Source organism: Lonchura striata, chromosome 4 (genome assembly GCF_046129695.1).
Source record: "Lonchura striata isolate bLonStr1 chromosome 4, bLonStr1.mat, whole genome shotgun sequence".
Lineage (NCBI taxonomy): Eukaryota > Metazoa > Chordata > Aves > Passeriformes > Estrildidae > Lonchura > Lonchura striata.
Genome location: NC_134606.1, coordinates 9352141 through 9367415, shown reverse-complemented (window position 1 = coordinate 9367415; position 15275 = coordinate 9352141). Strand labels below are relative to the sequence as shown.

General features: G+C 37.3%; 1 protein-coding gene across 12 annotated transcripts in view; it reads right to left on the bottom strand.

The window, feature by feature from the left end:
- Positions 1-15275, bottom strand: part of ADD1 (adducin 1) — a 69012-nt gene that overhangs the window by 19044 nt on the left and 34693 nt on the right. For 7 of the 12 annotated variants that reach the window (XM_077782728.1, XM_031504588.2, XM_021550750.3 and 4 more), the window contains exons 2-10: positions 12127-12339; positions 10763-10925; positions 9488-9639; positions 6243-6323; positions 5659-5808; positions 4602-4745; positions 4360-4458; positions 3805-3981; positions 1574-1918 (exon numbers count right to left, since the gene is read on the bottom strand). In XM_077782728.1, the coding sequence (XP_077638854.1) occupies positions 1574-1918; positions 3805-3981; positions 4360-4458; positions 4602-4745; positions 5659-5808; positions 6243-6323; positions 9488-9639; positions 10763-10925; positions 12127-12321 (1506 nt within the window). In that variant the 5' untranslated portion in view covers positions 12322-12339. The remainder of the gene's footprint in view (positions 1-1573; positions 1919-3804; positions 3982-4359; positions 4459-4601; positions 4746-5658; positions 5809-6242; positions 6324-9487; positions 9640-10762; positions 10926-12126; positions 12340-15275) is intronic. The other 5 variants (XM_021550751.3, XM_077782729.1, XM_077782727.1 and 2 more) reach the window with 1 other exon arrangement.

Genomic DNA, 15275 nt, shown 5'->3' with positions numbered 1-15275 from the left:
TTAATTTGTGACGAAGAATTTTGCTTTAGTCTTTCATTGATAATTTCAAATATTAAATACTACCTCCTTTGTGAGCTGTGGGTGAAAAGCACAAACTGGCCCAAACATATACATAGCTTGAAGCTATGGGTAAACTATTTGATCAAGGTAAATCTGTATCACTGTAGATCAATAAAACAAAACCATACTTCATCAAGGTAAATCTATATTCAGTTAAATGATAATTTTGCTTAGTTGCTAGTACAAACAACAAATGTATTTATTAATTTCTTAAACCAAAAATAACACCACAAAAATACCACAGAGAGAGTGCCTCCGTTTTTTCAGGACTTTCTACATGTTAACACTATGCATTTTAGCAACCTTATTGCCTGAGGAATCATTTCATAAAAGTATTCAAAATATAGAGGACCCTGAGTGTATTCAGAGGTGTAGCATAGTTTTGTAGGGATAAATAAAAATTAAGGTGTTCTGGAAAAAAAATAATATGGTGGATTTATCTCACGACTACTAGTTTTATATTTTTAAGACTCACCTGTAACCATACTACTACTATACACAGTACCACTACCAAAGTTCTACTGAACTCCTGTGGCTGAGCTTGAGGTCAAACATTACAAAAGGCTGTAGCCGTGCAAATCCCTGCCTTCAGCTCAGTCACTCTGTGTATGCCCAAGAAAGTATCAAACCCACAGTTACACACCAACAGCTAACGATGTCCATTTGAAAGCAGTTGATATTTTGCTTTTCAATTAACATATCTTTCAGTGCAAAATTTAACTGTAAGCAGCATTGATAAACAAAAGAAAAGCACCAGTTGCAGAATCTATCGATTAGTGCCTGCTGATGGCCTGAGCTGCACTTTAGTCATGCCGCACCCAGCTGATACTTTAGGAAAGACTTTCCATTTATGGCCATCTACTTACATGCAACACTACATGCAGAAGGCAGCTGGTTGTGAACACACTCAGAGGCTTTGGGATAGACAAAAGTGTAGAAAACAGGACAGGAAAAGGAGCTGAGAAACTAGACAATAAAAAACTGCTTAAGGGGGGAAAAAGATTTAAATACTTTGAAATCAATTCTACCTTCTCATAGAGAAGATTGCAAATACCTTGCAGATTAAGTTGGTATATGTTACAGAAGGTAGAAATTTGATTTTTTTATGTACTTGTACAAAAGTACATTGAATTGTTAGTTTGATTTTGAACTGAAAAGCTTTCATGCAGAGAGAATTAGTAGCTCCCTTACATAGCTGTCCTTAATAGAAACACTGAAATGCAGAACCTATTTAGTCAAAACTATAATTCAATCTGTTTCAATAGCTTGGAAAGACAGAAAAAAACTAAAAGGTCCAAAGTCTTAAGCAGTTTTAAGCATTAATAAGCAAGATCATTTTTACAGGTCACAGCTAATCAAATTAAGTGGTTAGTAAAACACATTTATTTTTTTTTAATATAAGAAAGAAGAAAATAATTAGGAGAGTTATCTTTTTCTTCCCAAAGCCTCTAAGTGCCAGCCACCCCAAGTTGCTCTACATCATCTAACTATGAACAGTAAGGTAGGCACAGACCAAGCAGTTGGTAATACAGCTTGGCACGCAGACACCGGACGAGAGAGACTGCAGCAAGGGTTTCACGTGATCGTGTGTAATGTTCGTCCACACCTTAGTCTTCGACTTGGGACTGCTGCCATTCTGCCCTTCTTCAGAAGCATCATCCCCTCGGCCAGAGTTCAGCCACCTTGTCTTCTCTCGCTGCTGTTTCTGAAAACTGTGTCTGAGGGGGGAGGAAATGCCTGATTCACCATCACTAGTAAAGGAGTAACCTGTGACACTAGCTGGAATCTCAACATCGCTGTACTTTTTAGATTTCTCTCTCAGAGCAGGGCATCGATATGGGTAGCCGGTTCTGTAACCCTGGAGAAGGAGAGCAGTAGAATTAGTCTTCTATATCTCTGAGTTTTTCAACAGATAACTGAAATTTCATTGATAGTCTTAACTGTGAAAACCATTCTACAACACAATACAATTCTTTACATGGCTGCTCACCTGTTATGGTGGGCACAGTCATGTCGAAGGGGATGACACACAGAAGTGAGGCTACATTAGCATCCCTTCCAATCTAAGCAACTTCTGAACCACTAATTTTAAAAAGTCACCATTTCTGGTATGAAACATCAAAAACATTGTATTAAGCTTTTGTGAAGAATTTCCAGTAGTCCTGCAAAAAGCCATTGAAGTGACTGAGAAGGTCATCAAGAGCAGTGCTATGGATGTGCCTCTTCTCACCATCAAGCAAAAAATTTACCATCTGTATTTTAATGATAACACATTTTTTAAAAATCCTTTTTATAGGTTTTCTTATGAAGGGAAAAACAATGTATATTAGTGCTTCCTGCTGTTTTTCATAGAATTTTCAAGTAATTGTTCAAGTCTCTGGAGTTGGATTCAAGTCCAAATGCAGAATCATAACTTTTTTTTGTACTACATTTCAGCTATTCATTTACACTTTTTAAAAAACTGTAATCAAAAGTATTGATGGTTTTTCACAATTCTAAATCAAAGACATAAAGAAGTACCCCTATGATAGGGTAAATAGAAAGATCTTTACTGTGTTTTTACATCTAGAAATCAACATACAGTATACAAGGGAATACTTCAAGAATGCTACTTTTTTGTCCTTATTCACTCCTTTCCCTAATCTTATGTTGTTTCACTTTCCCACCTCCTCTGAATTGTATTTTGTTCCTCCTTTAACCTTCCCTACTCACACTAGTCATGTCTGCCCATGCTTTCTTTCATATTATGCTCAGCATTTAACATACAAGAAGGACTTTTAAGTTTCTTTAAGAAGTTTCCACTAGCAACATATTTTCAAAATGGCTCAAATGAAGTGTGAATAGCTTAGTTCCCAAAGTGCTCAAATTCTCTACCAAGCCAGCTGTAAATAAACATCAGCCCCAACTATGCAGACTTAGCTTTCTATTGAGTTTTCATGCATTAAGCACTGCTTAGGCCTTACTTGGGCTCTGCTCCAACTTATAATGATCAGAACAAATCTTGAGTCATTATCTACCACCTAATATAATTAACTACCCAATAAAATATGTGGCTAATCATAAGGGTCTGTACTGTATGACTGAAACCTTGTTTCTATTGCTACATTCCTACTGAGTTCAATGCCATTTCTTTTATGATGCTGCTTATTTCAGTAAGAAACATAAAACTGGTATTTCCTCGAGAAATTGAAATCCAACTGACTCTACCAAAGGTATCAGTCAGACACAACAAGTCTGCTGTCCCCAGCCACATCTTTCCCATTGAAACTGGATAGTAAATTTTGGTATCTGGTCATTCATTACGGATGGGTTCTTACTGAAACAATTTTATCTGTAGGCTATTATTTATTTAAAGCCTGTCTTTTAAACTCTCCTAGGTACTAGTAGAATCCTAGACAAATTACGCAGGACCTCACACCTAATAAGACATTAATAGTTTTACACATTTTGGGAAGGGATAGAAAGAGGGGAAAATACAGATTGAGTCCAAGCACCACAGTACTCTGATTTGGAAGTGCCAAATCCCATAAGATCTCCTCTGATCTCACCCATAGCAATCAGATTACAAATAAGAAGTAAATGTGCTAAATCTGTACAAAGGACACCTGATGCTTTTGATATTGTCTCCAAGTCCTTGAGAAAGAACAGGCTGTAGGCTGTATAAACTATCCCAACTACATGCAGCTTTAAAAAATGTATTTTATACATTGTAATATAAAAATCAGACAAAAAGGTCTGCCTTACCAGATTATCCAGCATTCGCATAAGAGCTTCGAACTCCTGTTCACCAATCTGCCATTTGGGATGGGATACAGTACCCTCACCTGCTGGAGACTCAGGGGAACGAGACTTGGCTTTATACTTCCCAGGATCAAGAAGCACTAAGTTGTCAGGGCCACCTGCACTGGCCAGGGTACGTACCTTAAAACAATAGTGATCTTTAAGTTTCTTGTAGGGAATGGGGTGAAAACTACCAAAAAAAGCCTCTAAAAACTTGGCATAAACCCAGAAGAAATCTATTTCACTTTAAAACTAAATAAGTGAATATGCTTGTATAAAAGCTGTCTTAAGTCTTTGAAAGTATCTGTTTTAATGGGCAGCAAATTGATGGTTTCAATACAATACTGGAATATTGTCTGTGAAACCAAAGTTTTGGATGTCCCCCCACAATATAGTGACAGCACACATTGCTGTGTTAGTTTAGATCCAAGAGCTGAACCAGTAAAGTATGCAATTATTAATCTGTTTGGAGGTTAACACAGCAAGCTGCATTATTACATAACATATGAAAGCTCTTACTTGTATCTCACACGCAAGCACTAGGTTATGAATATAGTAGAAAGCCTCCTCAACAGTCTCTCCAACTGATACTAAGCCATGGTTTCTGAGAATAAGGACCTAGAGAAACATTGAAAGAAAGTTACCAGCAGTACGCCAAGTATTTTCTTGCTCTTGATTAAAGTATATTTACTGCTGATTAAAGAATATACCTGCCATACAAACATACTGCCCCCCCTCCTTTATTCTTTGTAAATACTGACCTTGCTTTTAGGCCCCAAATTTTTCTGAATAACCACCTTTTCTTCATCATCCACTAAAATACCATGGTAGTCATGATAAGCTACTTCCCCTAGAGAAAGTGCTTCAGGTGAAATTGGCAAGAGACCACACTTCATTGCAGAAACCTGAGAAATAGTAAAACAACTGATTTAATTTCTTGCAACAGAAAAAGTGAAAAAATATAGTGATGAGAATTAAGATAAGAGTATATTTTTATGTATTAATTGAATATATCTCTATAGGTACATACACAGTGTATGTACATACATACTCTGTCCTTAAAGCCTCTATTTTTGATAACTTTTGGACTAGATACAAAAGTCACTATGATTTTGGGTCTGTCTCAATATGGCTGTTTTTACACAACAGCAACCTCAATATAAAAGGACTTGGGGAAAAAAACCTCAAGAAAACACCAAATCCCAAAATCAACTGCATCCTTCATTCCTTCCACTCCATTCAGTTACTTCCCCCCTCCTGCCCCCATGCCAAAAGAAGAACTTTGGTGATACAGATAATTCTGCAGCACTGCAGGTAAACTTATACACTGTAATTCACAATAGTAGGAATTTGCTCATTTATCCTTAAAATGGTTGTAAAAAAATCACCAGAATGTGAACACAAAGTCATTCTCTCAAAACATTATAAAGAGGCAGAACTGACTTGTAATCAGTTTCTCCAAACAGAAATACTGGGAAAGTTTCAAGCATTTCATAAAACCTTGGCAAACTGTGCTTTACAAAACCAACAAAATATGTTACAGATTTTATGACTCACTCTCAAAAGATCTGATCTTTTGTGGTAAAGGACACACATATATGACATACATATTTTCCAGTGAAAGAACTCAATTTACTGTCTGACCATTCAGGTAACAACCCAGTAAGGATGAGCTCTGATTCAAAGAGAATCATACTTGAAGACAGACTGAAAGGCTCTCTGCCCTCCAAATAGGAAGCAAATCTGTGATTGATGGGACCCACCTATTTTCCCTTTGGGAGGGGTGGGGGAACAGGACACAGCCGGAAGGGAGCTTACCGCTGCTCCTGCTGGCGTGTGGATGTGGACAATGCATTTGACATCAGGTCGAGCTGCATAAATTGCTGAGTGCAACGTAAAACCAGCTTGGTTTACTCCCAGGTTAGTGCTTCCACGATCAACCACATCTCCCTGAATATTGATTTTAACCTGGGAATTGAAAGAATTACTTTCATAATCAAGACTCAAAAAAAATCTGATTTAATTCAGCATCTACCACTGAGACTCTAAAACCAGTTGTCATCATTTATATCTGAAATGCCTAAAGTTTCCTTCAACAAGGTCGACTCAACAGCCAGCAGCTTTAAAAAGTATGAGGTGATTCACTGTCCAAATGACCTAATACTTCTTTACAGGTAGATCAACTGGAGGACACCTGGTGATGAACATGGGCAAACAAATCTCTCAGATACCCAGCAATACCAAAACCAGCCATGTTCAATAACCTTGTTCTAAACATATTACACAACAGTAAAATAGTCTCTAGGATTGAATTTGAAGTGACATATATACTCATACATATATACACACATACATATATAAATGTAAATATTTTACAGCTATGAAAATTAACAATTGCTTACCAGACTAGATGCAGTGACTTCACTGTAGAGGAGGCCAAAAGGTACAATAAGGAAATGCTCTTGCTCAGAGTTTACTCTGGCCTAAGAGTAAAACAAGAGTTACTAAGTAGATTTATTAAAGCATACAAGAAGACCCCAAACTATTACTTTTACATCCTGATTATGGAATGGGCAAGTATACCTACAAAACACATTATGACTTTCATGTATGCTACAACAGATAATCAATGCACTGCATTGTTAATTAACAAATGTTGAACAAAACCAGATGGCAGTAACAGGCCAGTGTCCTTCAGATTAGTGGAATTTAGTAAACACTTATATTCTGTTACAATGACAACTCGCCTACTATGGATAAAATGAACAATGCTGAGAGAAATGGGGAAAAAAGTTAATTCTTTCAGTTGAATGAGTTTACACTCCAACTGTATTTCTGCCCTAGTAAAATATGAGGTATAGAGTAAAAGGCTGTGAAAAAACACAAGAATTGGCCTAAAATTTCTAAAGATCTAAAACATCTTGGTGCTGAGAAGGATTTTGTCACTGATTCAGGTTCCTGTGAGATATCTGTGAGCAGTATAGCACACTTGCAAATTTTCTACCAAGTGTCCTGAACTTCACTTATGTTTTTCCTCTCTCAGAGGTTTATAATACAAACACAATCAGGGGTTTTTAATACAAAAATAATTTTGCTTCAAAGCATTCACATCTTGGGATGTATCTCTTAAAAGTATGTACAATGAAAAGTACAGGACATCTAGGTAATTAAGGTGTCTTGTGATGGTGAATTAACAGGCTTCCTAAGTTTTACTGGACACATGAGACAACTCCCTACTTTGCTATGAGTCTATCCAGCATTTGGGTAGTTTGTGTTGTGGGTTTCGGCTTTTTGTTTGGTTGTTGTTTGGGTTTTTTTAAAGTTATTTATAAGTTTTCAATTTCCCTGAGATGCAGCTACTTTATGCTGTTTCTGCCTTATGTCTGTTACTACTTGCAACATTAAATACACATATACTTAGCTATAGTTCTACTGCCCGGAAAAAAAAAAATCTAGTAAGTAGTTGTGCAGACATGCAAAAGGTTCTAGCACAGATCTGGTTTCCTTTACAACCAGCTGGGAACATGCTACAGCATAAGAATCTTAAACTGAAGCAGTCAGTTGAAGTTAATCTGTACTTTTATGAATCACCAAAGTAGTTCTCCACTACAGAAGTGCAAATGATCAAGAAAAATCTCTTACTTATTTATGCAAGACAAAGAACATTATTCAAAATATCCCAAAAGCTAATAAGAAAGCTCAAATCAAAGACAATCAATCAGCGAGACTCACAAACCACTTTGCTTTAGGATTAGATCCAATTAACAGCTCATGCCTCCAAAGCAAATCAAGACCTGGTGAATGATGTCTACCTGTAATCTCAAATTCTGCCTGACCCTGGAGACACCCAAGTTTACTCTACATTCTTGCACTTGACTTGGGAGCTACCCAAGTATACTCAACATTATTATACTTGGCATGAAAGCTCCTGATGCTCTGTAATTCTGCATCAGGATTGCACCAGTCTGAGCAATTCCACATACAGTAGCTGTTAGTGATTGATAAGGATCCAAAAAAGCAACGATACTCCACACAACTATGGATATGCCGAGATGGAAATTGTGAGGGTATGAGAGTATATGCCATTCTCCTCTAACACACAGGCTTATGACTCTCACAGAAGGCTGTTGTACCTTTTCTCTTACCTCACAAGTGCACTGGCACAAGCTTGTAACTTGAATGCAATCACCCAGAAATTACAGCATCCACTCACAAAAAAACGGAAAACCTGGAGTCAAACACCAGCACTGCATGAAGTGGTAGCATTCACCACATTCCAAAGGGGTGTCTTAGTACTACTTAATAAACATAACAACCTTGTTCTGTATCAGCTTCTGAAGAAAATTTATATCTTTCAGTCATCTTTCAGAATGCTGTTCACTGGAGGAGCTTGTGAAAGACAGGAGAACTAAGACTTGGGACTGCTGCTGACAAACCAAGAGCTTTCCAGTACCTCTGCCATTCAGATGTGACTAAAACACTTTCAGAATCTCATTTTCCAAGTGCTTTGATTGTCTTCCACCTCAACTGGTACCTCCTCTACTGGTATCTTCCTTGTACTCCTCCACAAAGAAAGCAAACTTGAGGCATTCCACTCCAATTACATGCCCTTGCTTCAACCCCTTCCCTTGACATGCTGCTCTTCATTACATTAATTTTTTATCTAAATGTACAAACATTCCCATGGCTGAACTTTACATTAGAAAGCCATCTCCAAACCTGCTTGCTTTTCAGTGCATTAATGTGCCTTTTACAAAATCACTTCTCCTGTCACGCATGAAAAATCTGGGGGTGGCACAGAGCTGTTTACAAGAACCATTATGTTGGATATTCTCCCTTGCAAAAGGAACCAAATGATCTAACCAATACCATCTTGATCCTATGCTTACACGTATTATTTATCATCTTCATCTGTTCACAAATAATATGCCTTGAATTCTCGACAAGCAGTAAAAATAATATTACCATATTTCATTTCAACTGCAACTAGAAGAACTGAAAATACATAAAGGACATATGTAGAATAAAAAACAATTCAGCTCTGTTAGGACAACTATTGACAGGGCAGCACACCACAGCTGTGACTTTACTCATGAGAGTCATGTTGACCATTCTTCTGGCATATAAAACCTCCTTGATTTGACCTCCTTGTCATTATTTTTATGGATGCCAATGATTACTCAGTCACAAGGAAAATTGTTGGCACGCTGCATTAAGCGGAGAAACTCACTCATGTTCAGAAATACTATGGCTTCTTTTTCAGAAAGGCTGGTACCTGAATTATAAAATTCAGCTGAATGACTAAGAAGATATTTTAGTATTTAGCAAAAAAATCAAGAAAACTAAGAACTGACCTTGTAGAATAATAAATACAATTATTCAAAGCATTTGAGACATTAAAAGACTAAGTCTTTCAGCAATCTTTATTTCATCCTAAGAATTCTCATGTACACTCTCTCAAGACTCTATTCAGACTGTGGTAGCTGACATCCAAGCTGAAATGCAATGACAAATCTCTTCACTATTATATTGTTTTCAATACCACTTTGCTCTTCTCACACACAAAGAAAATGACAGATAAGGGAGGAAAGCGATTCTCTTGTATGTTAAAACAATTGGTTCAGTTATCTGTTGATTCAATACTCACTGTTATATGATTGTAAATAAGCTGAGACCAGCCAAATAGATCTGCTAATCTGTAGAAAGCTGCCAATTTGCATCGTAACAACTTCTCCCCTTTTTCATAAGCAATGGAATCGGACCCTCTCAGATCATTTACTGGTGTTACCATGCCAAGACCTGAAGAGGAGAAGGGGTACAAAAAGACAAGGCAGGTTGAGTTCAGTGTCAGTTCAAACCTAGCAACATGTGCCACTACTTTATCCATTGTTCTTACTGGTTTATATGAACACATTAACCTAAGAAATGGACAGCAAATTTTCATTCCTACAATGAAATAATTTACATTACACAAATGTAATGACAATCCTCAGCAAGGTTGTTCAGCTTTGGCAGACTCAGCATTCATTTCCTTCCCTACTAGAAATTAGTACTAACGCAACAGTGCATTCCTTAGCAAAATATTTTTTCCTCTCTCCAACTAATGATTGTTTGTAAAATACATCTTCATTACTAAAAGAAGAATTTAATCCCAAATATTCCATTTTTTGTGATACATTTATTCTCAACAAGAAGAATTACATTACCTAAAAAGATGCACACAGGTTCATTTATTAAGAAAAATTAAGTACAAGCAAGAGAGAGGAAGATTATGGTAATAATTACAAATACTGTAATTCTAGTTACAGTGAAATTAGAAATGTGGCTAAAAGCAACCGTGAAAAAGCAGAACAAGGCTATGCTACATTCAGAACTAAAGATCTCTTTTGGAGCAAAGGCAAGGATTTATTTTAACTTAACAGAAAACCTGTGTCTACATACATTTGCACATTCTAGTTTTTTTCCTGTTCTGTTTTGCTCGCTGGTTTTTCTTGTCTAAAGCTTCACCTCACAGGAGAAAGCTGCAAACAGTATTTCAATGGCAAAAATAATTAGTTTCTAAAGCCCTTCACTGTTACCAGACTGCTAATAAGCATTCGATTTTCCTGAAGACAAACCATGTAGTAATCAGCAATATTTAAATATTAAAACTTTTTAATAGCACTGACTTATCAGGCTTATTTTTCAATTTAGATACCATCCTTGAAATAACTTTTGATATAAACTATACATATGAATCACACTGCATACCACTGTGGCATTTAGAAACTAACCAATTCATTTCATGTGTTCATTGTTTGTGTGAGCAAAACAGGATAGCATTTTAACTTCACAGTACTCTACTACATTCACACTGTCTTCATTTTAAGCCTTTCAAGAAAAGAAAAAAGAATTCAGCTGTGATCACTGAAGGTGCACTCACTCATGTTTAATGCAGCCATTCCTCCTTGAGGTGCTGCAGGGTAGACATTTGGTACGTGCGTTGTCATGAAATCCGCAATCTGCTGCAAAGCCAATAAACCTGTTGGGTTCTTCCCCTTCTTAAACTGCTCCTGGATCATGGATTCCAATTCTTCACAGAAGGCCTAGTAAGAAGACACTGCACGTTGTAATGCATGTTCCAATGAACTTCAGCCTTTCACACACAGCTTCTTTTTAGCACTTGGATGGAACCATCCAACACCTCTTCTGAAAAACACCTCAAGGCAGAACTACTGGGTGCATTGCTCTCTGGAGCTCCAATGATCTGAGTCACTTGGGTTTTTTTTATGGAAATTCCAGCATTCTCTTTTCAAGTAACACCAAAAGTCTTTTAAGCCTTGCTAGTATGAATTTCTGGAAGTAGGAGAACGTACAACTGACTTTAACACAAAATGTGAAAGGAAAAGTGGCAGAACCAGAAAAGAGAATTTCTCACTGTGGCTCACAGGGAACTGAGAGCCAAGAAGGCATCCAGGAACACAGAAAACAATGAACAGTAAATTTTTAAAACCTGTTTAGATTAAGGGTTGTTTACATTTTCCTGGGATTTTTAAAAATATATTTTAAATTGGAAGAAAGAAAACCAGAGTTTTTATTATTGCTGATTGCTCTTGCTTTTGACAAGAACACTGGAATTTGTAGTGAAAGAGTAGTACTACAGCCATTAGGTCATTACTTTTTTATTAAGAGATTTATTAATATTTTCATAAATCAAATTGGTTTAATTATAGGAAAATTGTGAATGGACCACCACATCCCTATTCCAAGTGAAGTTATGTCACGTAATGTTTTGTATCTAAAGTCACTCAGTAGTTATTACAAAAAGAAAGTTTGTTTGTGTACTATCTGCCCAGGGGAACATCTTCAATATTAAATGTCAATCATTCATACTTCATTACTGTGCACCTTTTCAGAAAGAGATTGTAAAAATATTTCACATGTCCAAATCCCAAAAGGAAAACTGAGTACAGGACAGACCTGCCTTGTATAAGCTCCTCTTAAGAGAGTTACATTGAAACAAAAAAATGAAACCAATGAATAAATGTTTTACAAGGATTAAATGGAAAATATGAAAAAAACGATGATGATTATATAGAGGATTCTGAAAGCCAGACTGAAGTGCTGCTTTGTTAGTAGATCATAAAAATTCAAACAGATAAAATGAGGAAAAAGAATCAAAAAAGGCCAAGAAGAAAAAACAACGAATGGATATAAGGTAACACAAAATTCTCCAATTCCATACTGATAGTGGGGAAAAAAAATATTAAATTTGTCACTTCAAAGATGAAGCATTTATTTTCTTACTGGGCTTTGAAGAATCATGGAGACTCTCTTCTTCTGTTCCATCATGTTAAAATCCTGGCGAAGGTCAGGTGCCATATTTCTCTCTCTCAAATATTCTGGATTATTTTCATCAACTCTATCAAAATACCTCTCTTTATGAGGGGCTGTTGTTGGAGGTGGTGAAGTCACCACCCCCACACCAGAATCACCATTCATAGCACAGTTTTAAGGAACCTATGGAGAAGGACAGAGAAGAATAATAAATAAATCAGGTAGGGAGATATTTACAGAATTCATGTGTTTCTACCTTCAAAGTAGTAGTTCAAATCCATCTAAAATTAGCACATCTTCCCAAATGAGAAACCAACGTTTGTGCTGCTGGATAGCAATATTCTAGAGAAGGGAAAAGGATTTTAATATACAAGACTAGAAAAGTAAGCAAACTTATATGAAAAGTCCAATATGCTTATAAATTCATTCAACACAAAATTAATATGAGAGGTCTCATTTAAACTGGGGAAAAAAATTCCTTAATTTGTCTGGTCAGACTGGTTTCTAGAAGCATGAATGTCCTTCAAACCTTCTCAGAGACAATGACAGAAGTTCCAGACATGAGGTCTAAACTCATCAGTTTGGGGCTTTTGCCTTTTATTTTTTTCTTAAAAAGTTAAAGCAGATATAAGAAATATTGCACAAATCAGAAATTAAATAATCACTGCAATTAGTGTTCATTAATAAGAAGTGTGTAACACTTCTTATCATGGCAGTGTAACAATTATTATTATACATGTTCATTAATAAGAAGAAAACATGCTTGGACTGCCAACACATTTCTGGATACAAACTCAGAAATCTTGACTTCGCAACCCAAAGTGTTCTTTTTACATTTATTTTAGGTCCATTCAGTAATATGCACATCACTCCATTAGCATGTGGTTTTTGGAATCTGGAAAGCACAAACACACACAGCCCCCACTCCCTGGCCAGGCTTCCTTTCAGTTTTACATGTCCCAGTCAGCAACTGCCTGCATCTACCAGAAGAGCTGAAAGCTCAGCCGGAGTTGCTCACTCGCACCTCCTTCTTGCACTCACAACAATTCCTTTGTGTAACATTATCCCAGGCTTCTGGACACAGCATTACAACCCTCATTCCAAAATCCTTCTCAGAAGAACTATGAAACCTTCCCCTGACAAAAAGACAGTTCAATAAAGCCACCTTCACAACACTTTGATATTCAAGCCTCCAGTTCCTGGTCATCTGATATATCAAATTACAGCTAAGTAGAAAAGAGTGCATATATATTCATGTAAGTAATCATTCATCATCTACATCTAAAATTAGTAAAGTTTTACATATGTCTCTATTCTTTTGCCATTTTTAGATTTTTGTTAGGGACTTAACTTACACTGCTTCTAATTTGCTTAGTAATTTGTTTGCATGCTTATTAGCTAAAACCACTTCAGATGTGGATGCACACAGCAAAGGCATGTTTACATAAATTTTGAAATGCAGATTATGTTAAACAAAATCATTGAGATGAAGAAAATTATCTACTTCAAGACTCCAGAATTAGCAGATTTCATCCTCTTTAATTCTTACATTAGGAAAGAAGTTTCAAAATTCAACTAATTTCTTATATCAGAATGAAAAAAACCAGCGAACTGAGACAGCTGAACACAATGACCAAAATAAATTATTTTTCTTGACTCTGCACAATGGGATATTACAATGAAACTCCATGTTAGCACTTAAACACTCAATGATTTCCACCCACTGAGTTACTAAATAAACATACAAAGACACCTCTTCAGTGTTTAAAATATTTCATTTTAAAGTTTATACTTGTCCTGGGTTGTAAGATAAGCTTGTATTCCATTTGCCATCTGTCGAAGGCGAACCGGTTGGACAGGTTTTTTGTTATCTCTCTCAGAGACAATGGTTTGTGTATACACCTTTGACTGATTCAATGAAAGGCTGAAAAAATGTAACGCCGTGAGGGGTCCCACCCAGAGGGGGGAAGCAGCTCTCCCTCTTCTTCGCGGGACTCCGAGAGAAGCAGCTCTCTCCCTCTTCTTCGCGGGACTCCGAGAGAAGCAGCTCTCTCACTCTCTCTTCGCGGGATTCCGAGAGAAGCAGCTCTCCCTCTTCTTTGCGGGACTCCGAGATAAGCAGCTCTCTCTCTCTCTCTGCGCGGGATTCCCGGGGAAAGCAGCTCTCGCTCTCTCTCTCTTCGGCGGCACTCGCAGCGAAGCAGCCGGCGCGCGCAGAGGCGACGGCAGCGGAGCTCAGAGGCAACCCCGGCGCAGAGGAAGACCGGCCCCCACTGCCACCAGATCTTCAGAGGAAAATTATACCCTTCTAAAGATCACCACTTCAGCTGCAACTCATCAACTATTGCAAGGGAAAGCAATTGTCCCAGCAAAACCTGATACTGGCATTCCTCAGGTTCTAGACTTTTTCTTTCACTAGTTTTGTTTGTACCGATTGCATTTTCCTTTTTAAATTGTTGTCTAGTTTTCTCCTAATAAAGAATTGTTACTCCCATTCCCATATCTTTGCCTGAGAGCCTTTTAATTTAAAGATCCTCGTAATTCAGAGGGAGGGGGGTTTGCCGTTCTCCATTGCACAAGAGGCTTTGCCCTCTTTCACAGACTCCTGTCTTGTCTAACCAAGACAGAATTTGGCGCCCAACGTGGGGCCCGAGGGCATTGAGAGGGAAAAAGGATTAACAGTTCTTAAGTAATTTGGTTTTGTTGTGTGTAAAAACATCTTCAGCATCACCATGTAGTCTAGTTTACCTTGGTTTGGGTGGCATGTGATCGTAGCTATACTTTTCCCATTTGCAGACCCTTATCTAAAAATGGGTCCTATGACTAAGGCTACGGTGTCTGTTATCAAGTTTGGCTTCTGAGTTAATTGGGTGAGGAATTCATAGATCTTTAATTTCCTCTGGAAGGCAGGTACATGGATTCATAGCTATCACACGTTAACTGTATGTTTTTGGGGTTACTTTAATAACGGTACCTACTGCGAGGAAATAGCACCTGGGCAAACTTTCTCTCAACCTTTTAACCATCTTTTTGGGTCTGTTCCACCAGTTCTCAAAGGGTTAAGATCCTTTATAAGTGCTAATGATACCATACAATGGGTGGTGTTGCTGATAGTCCTG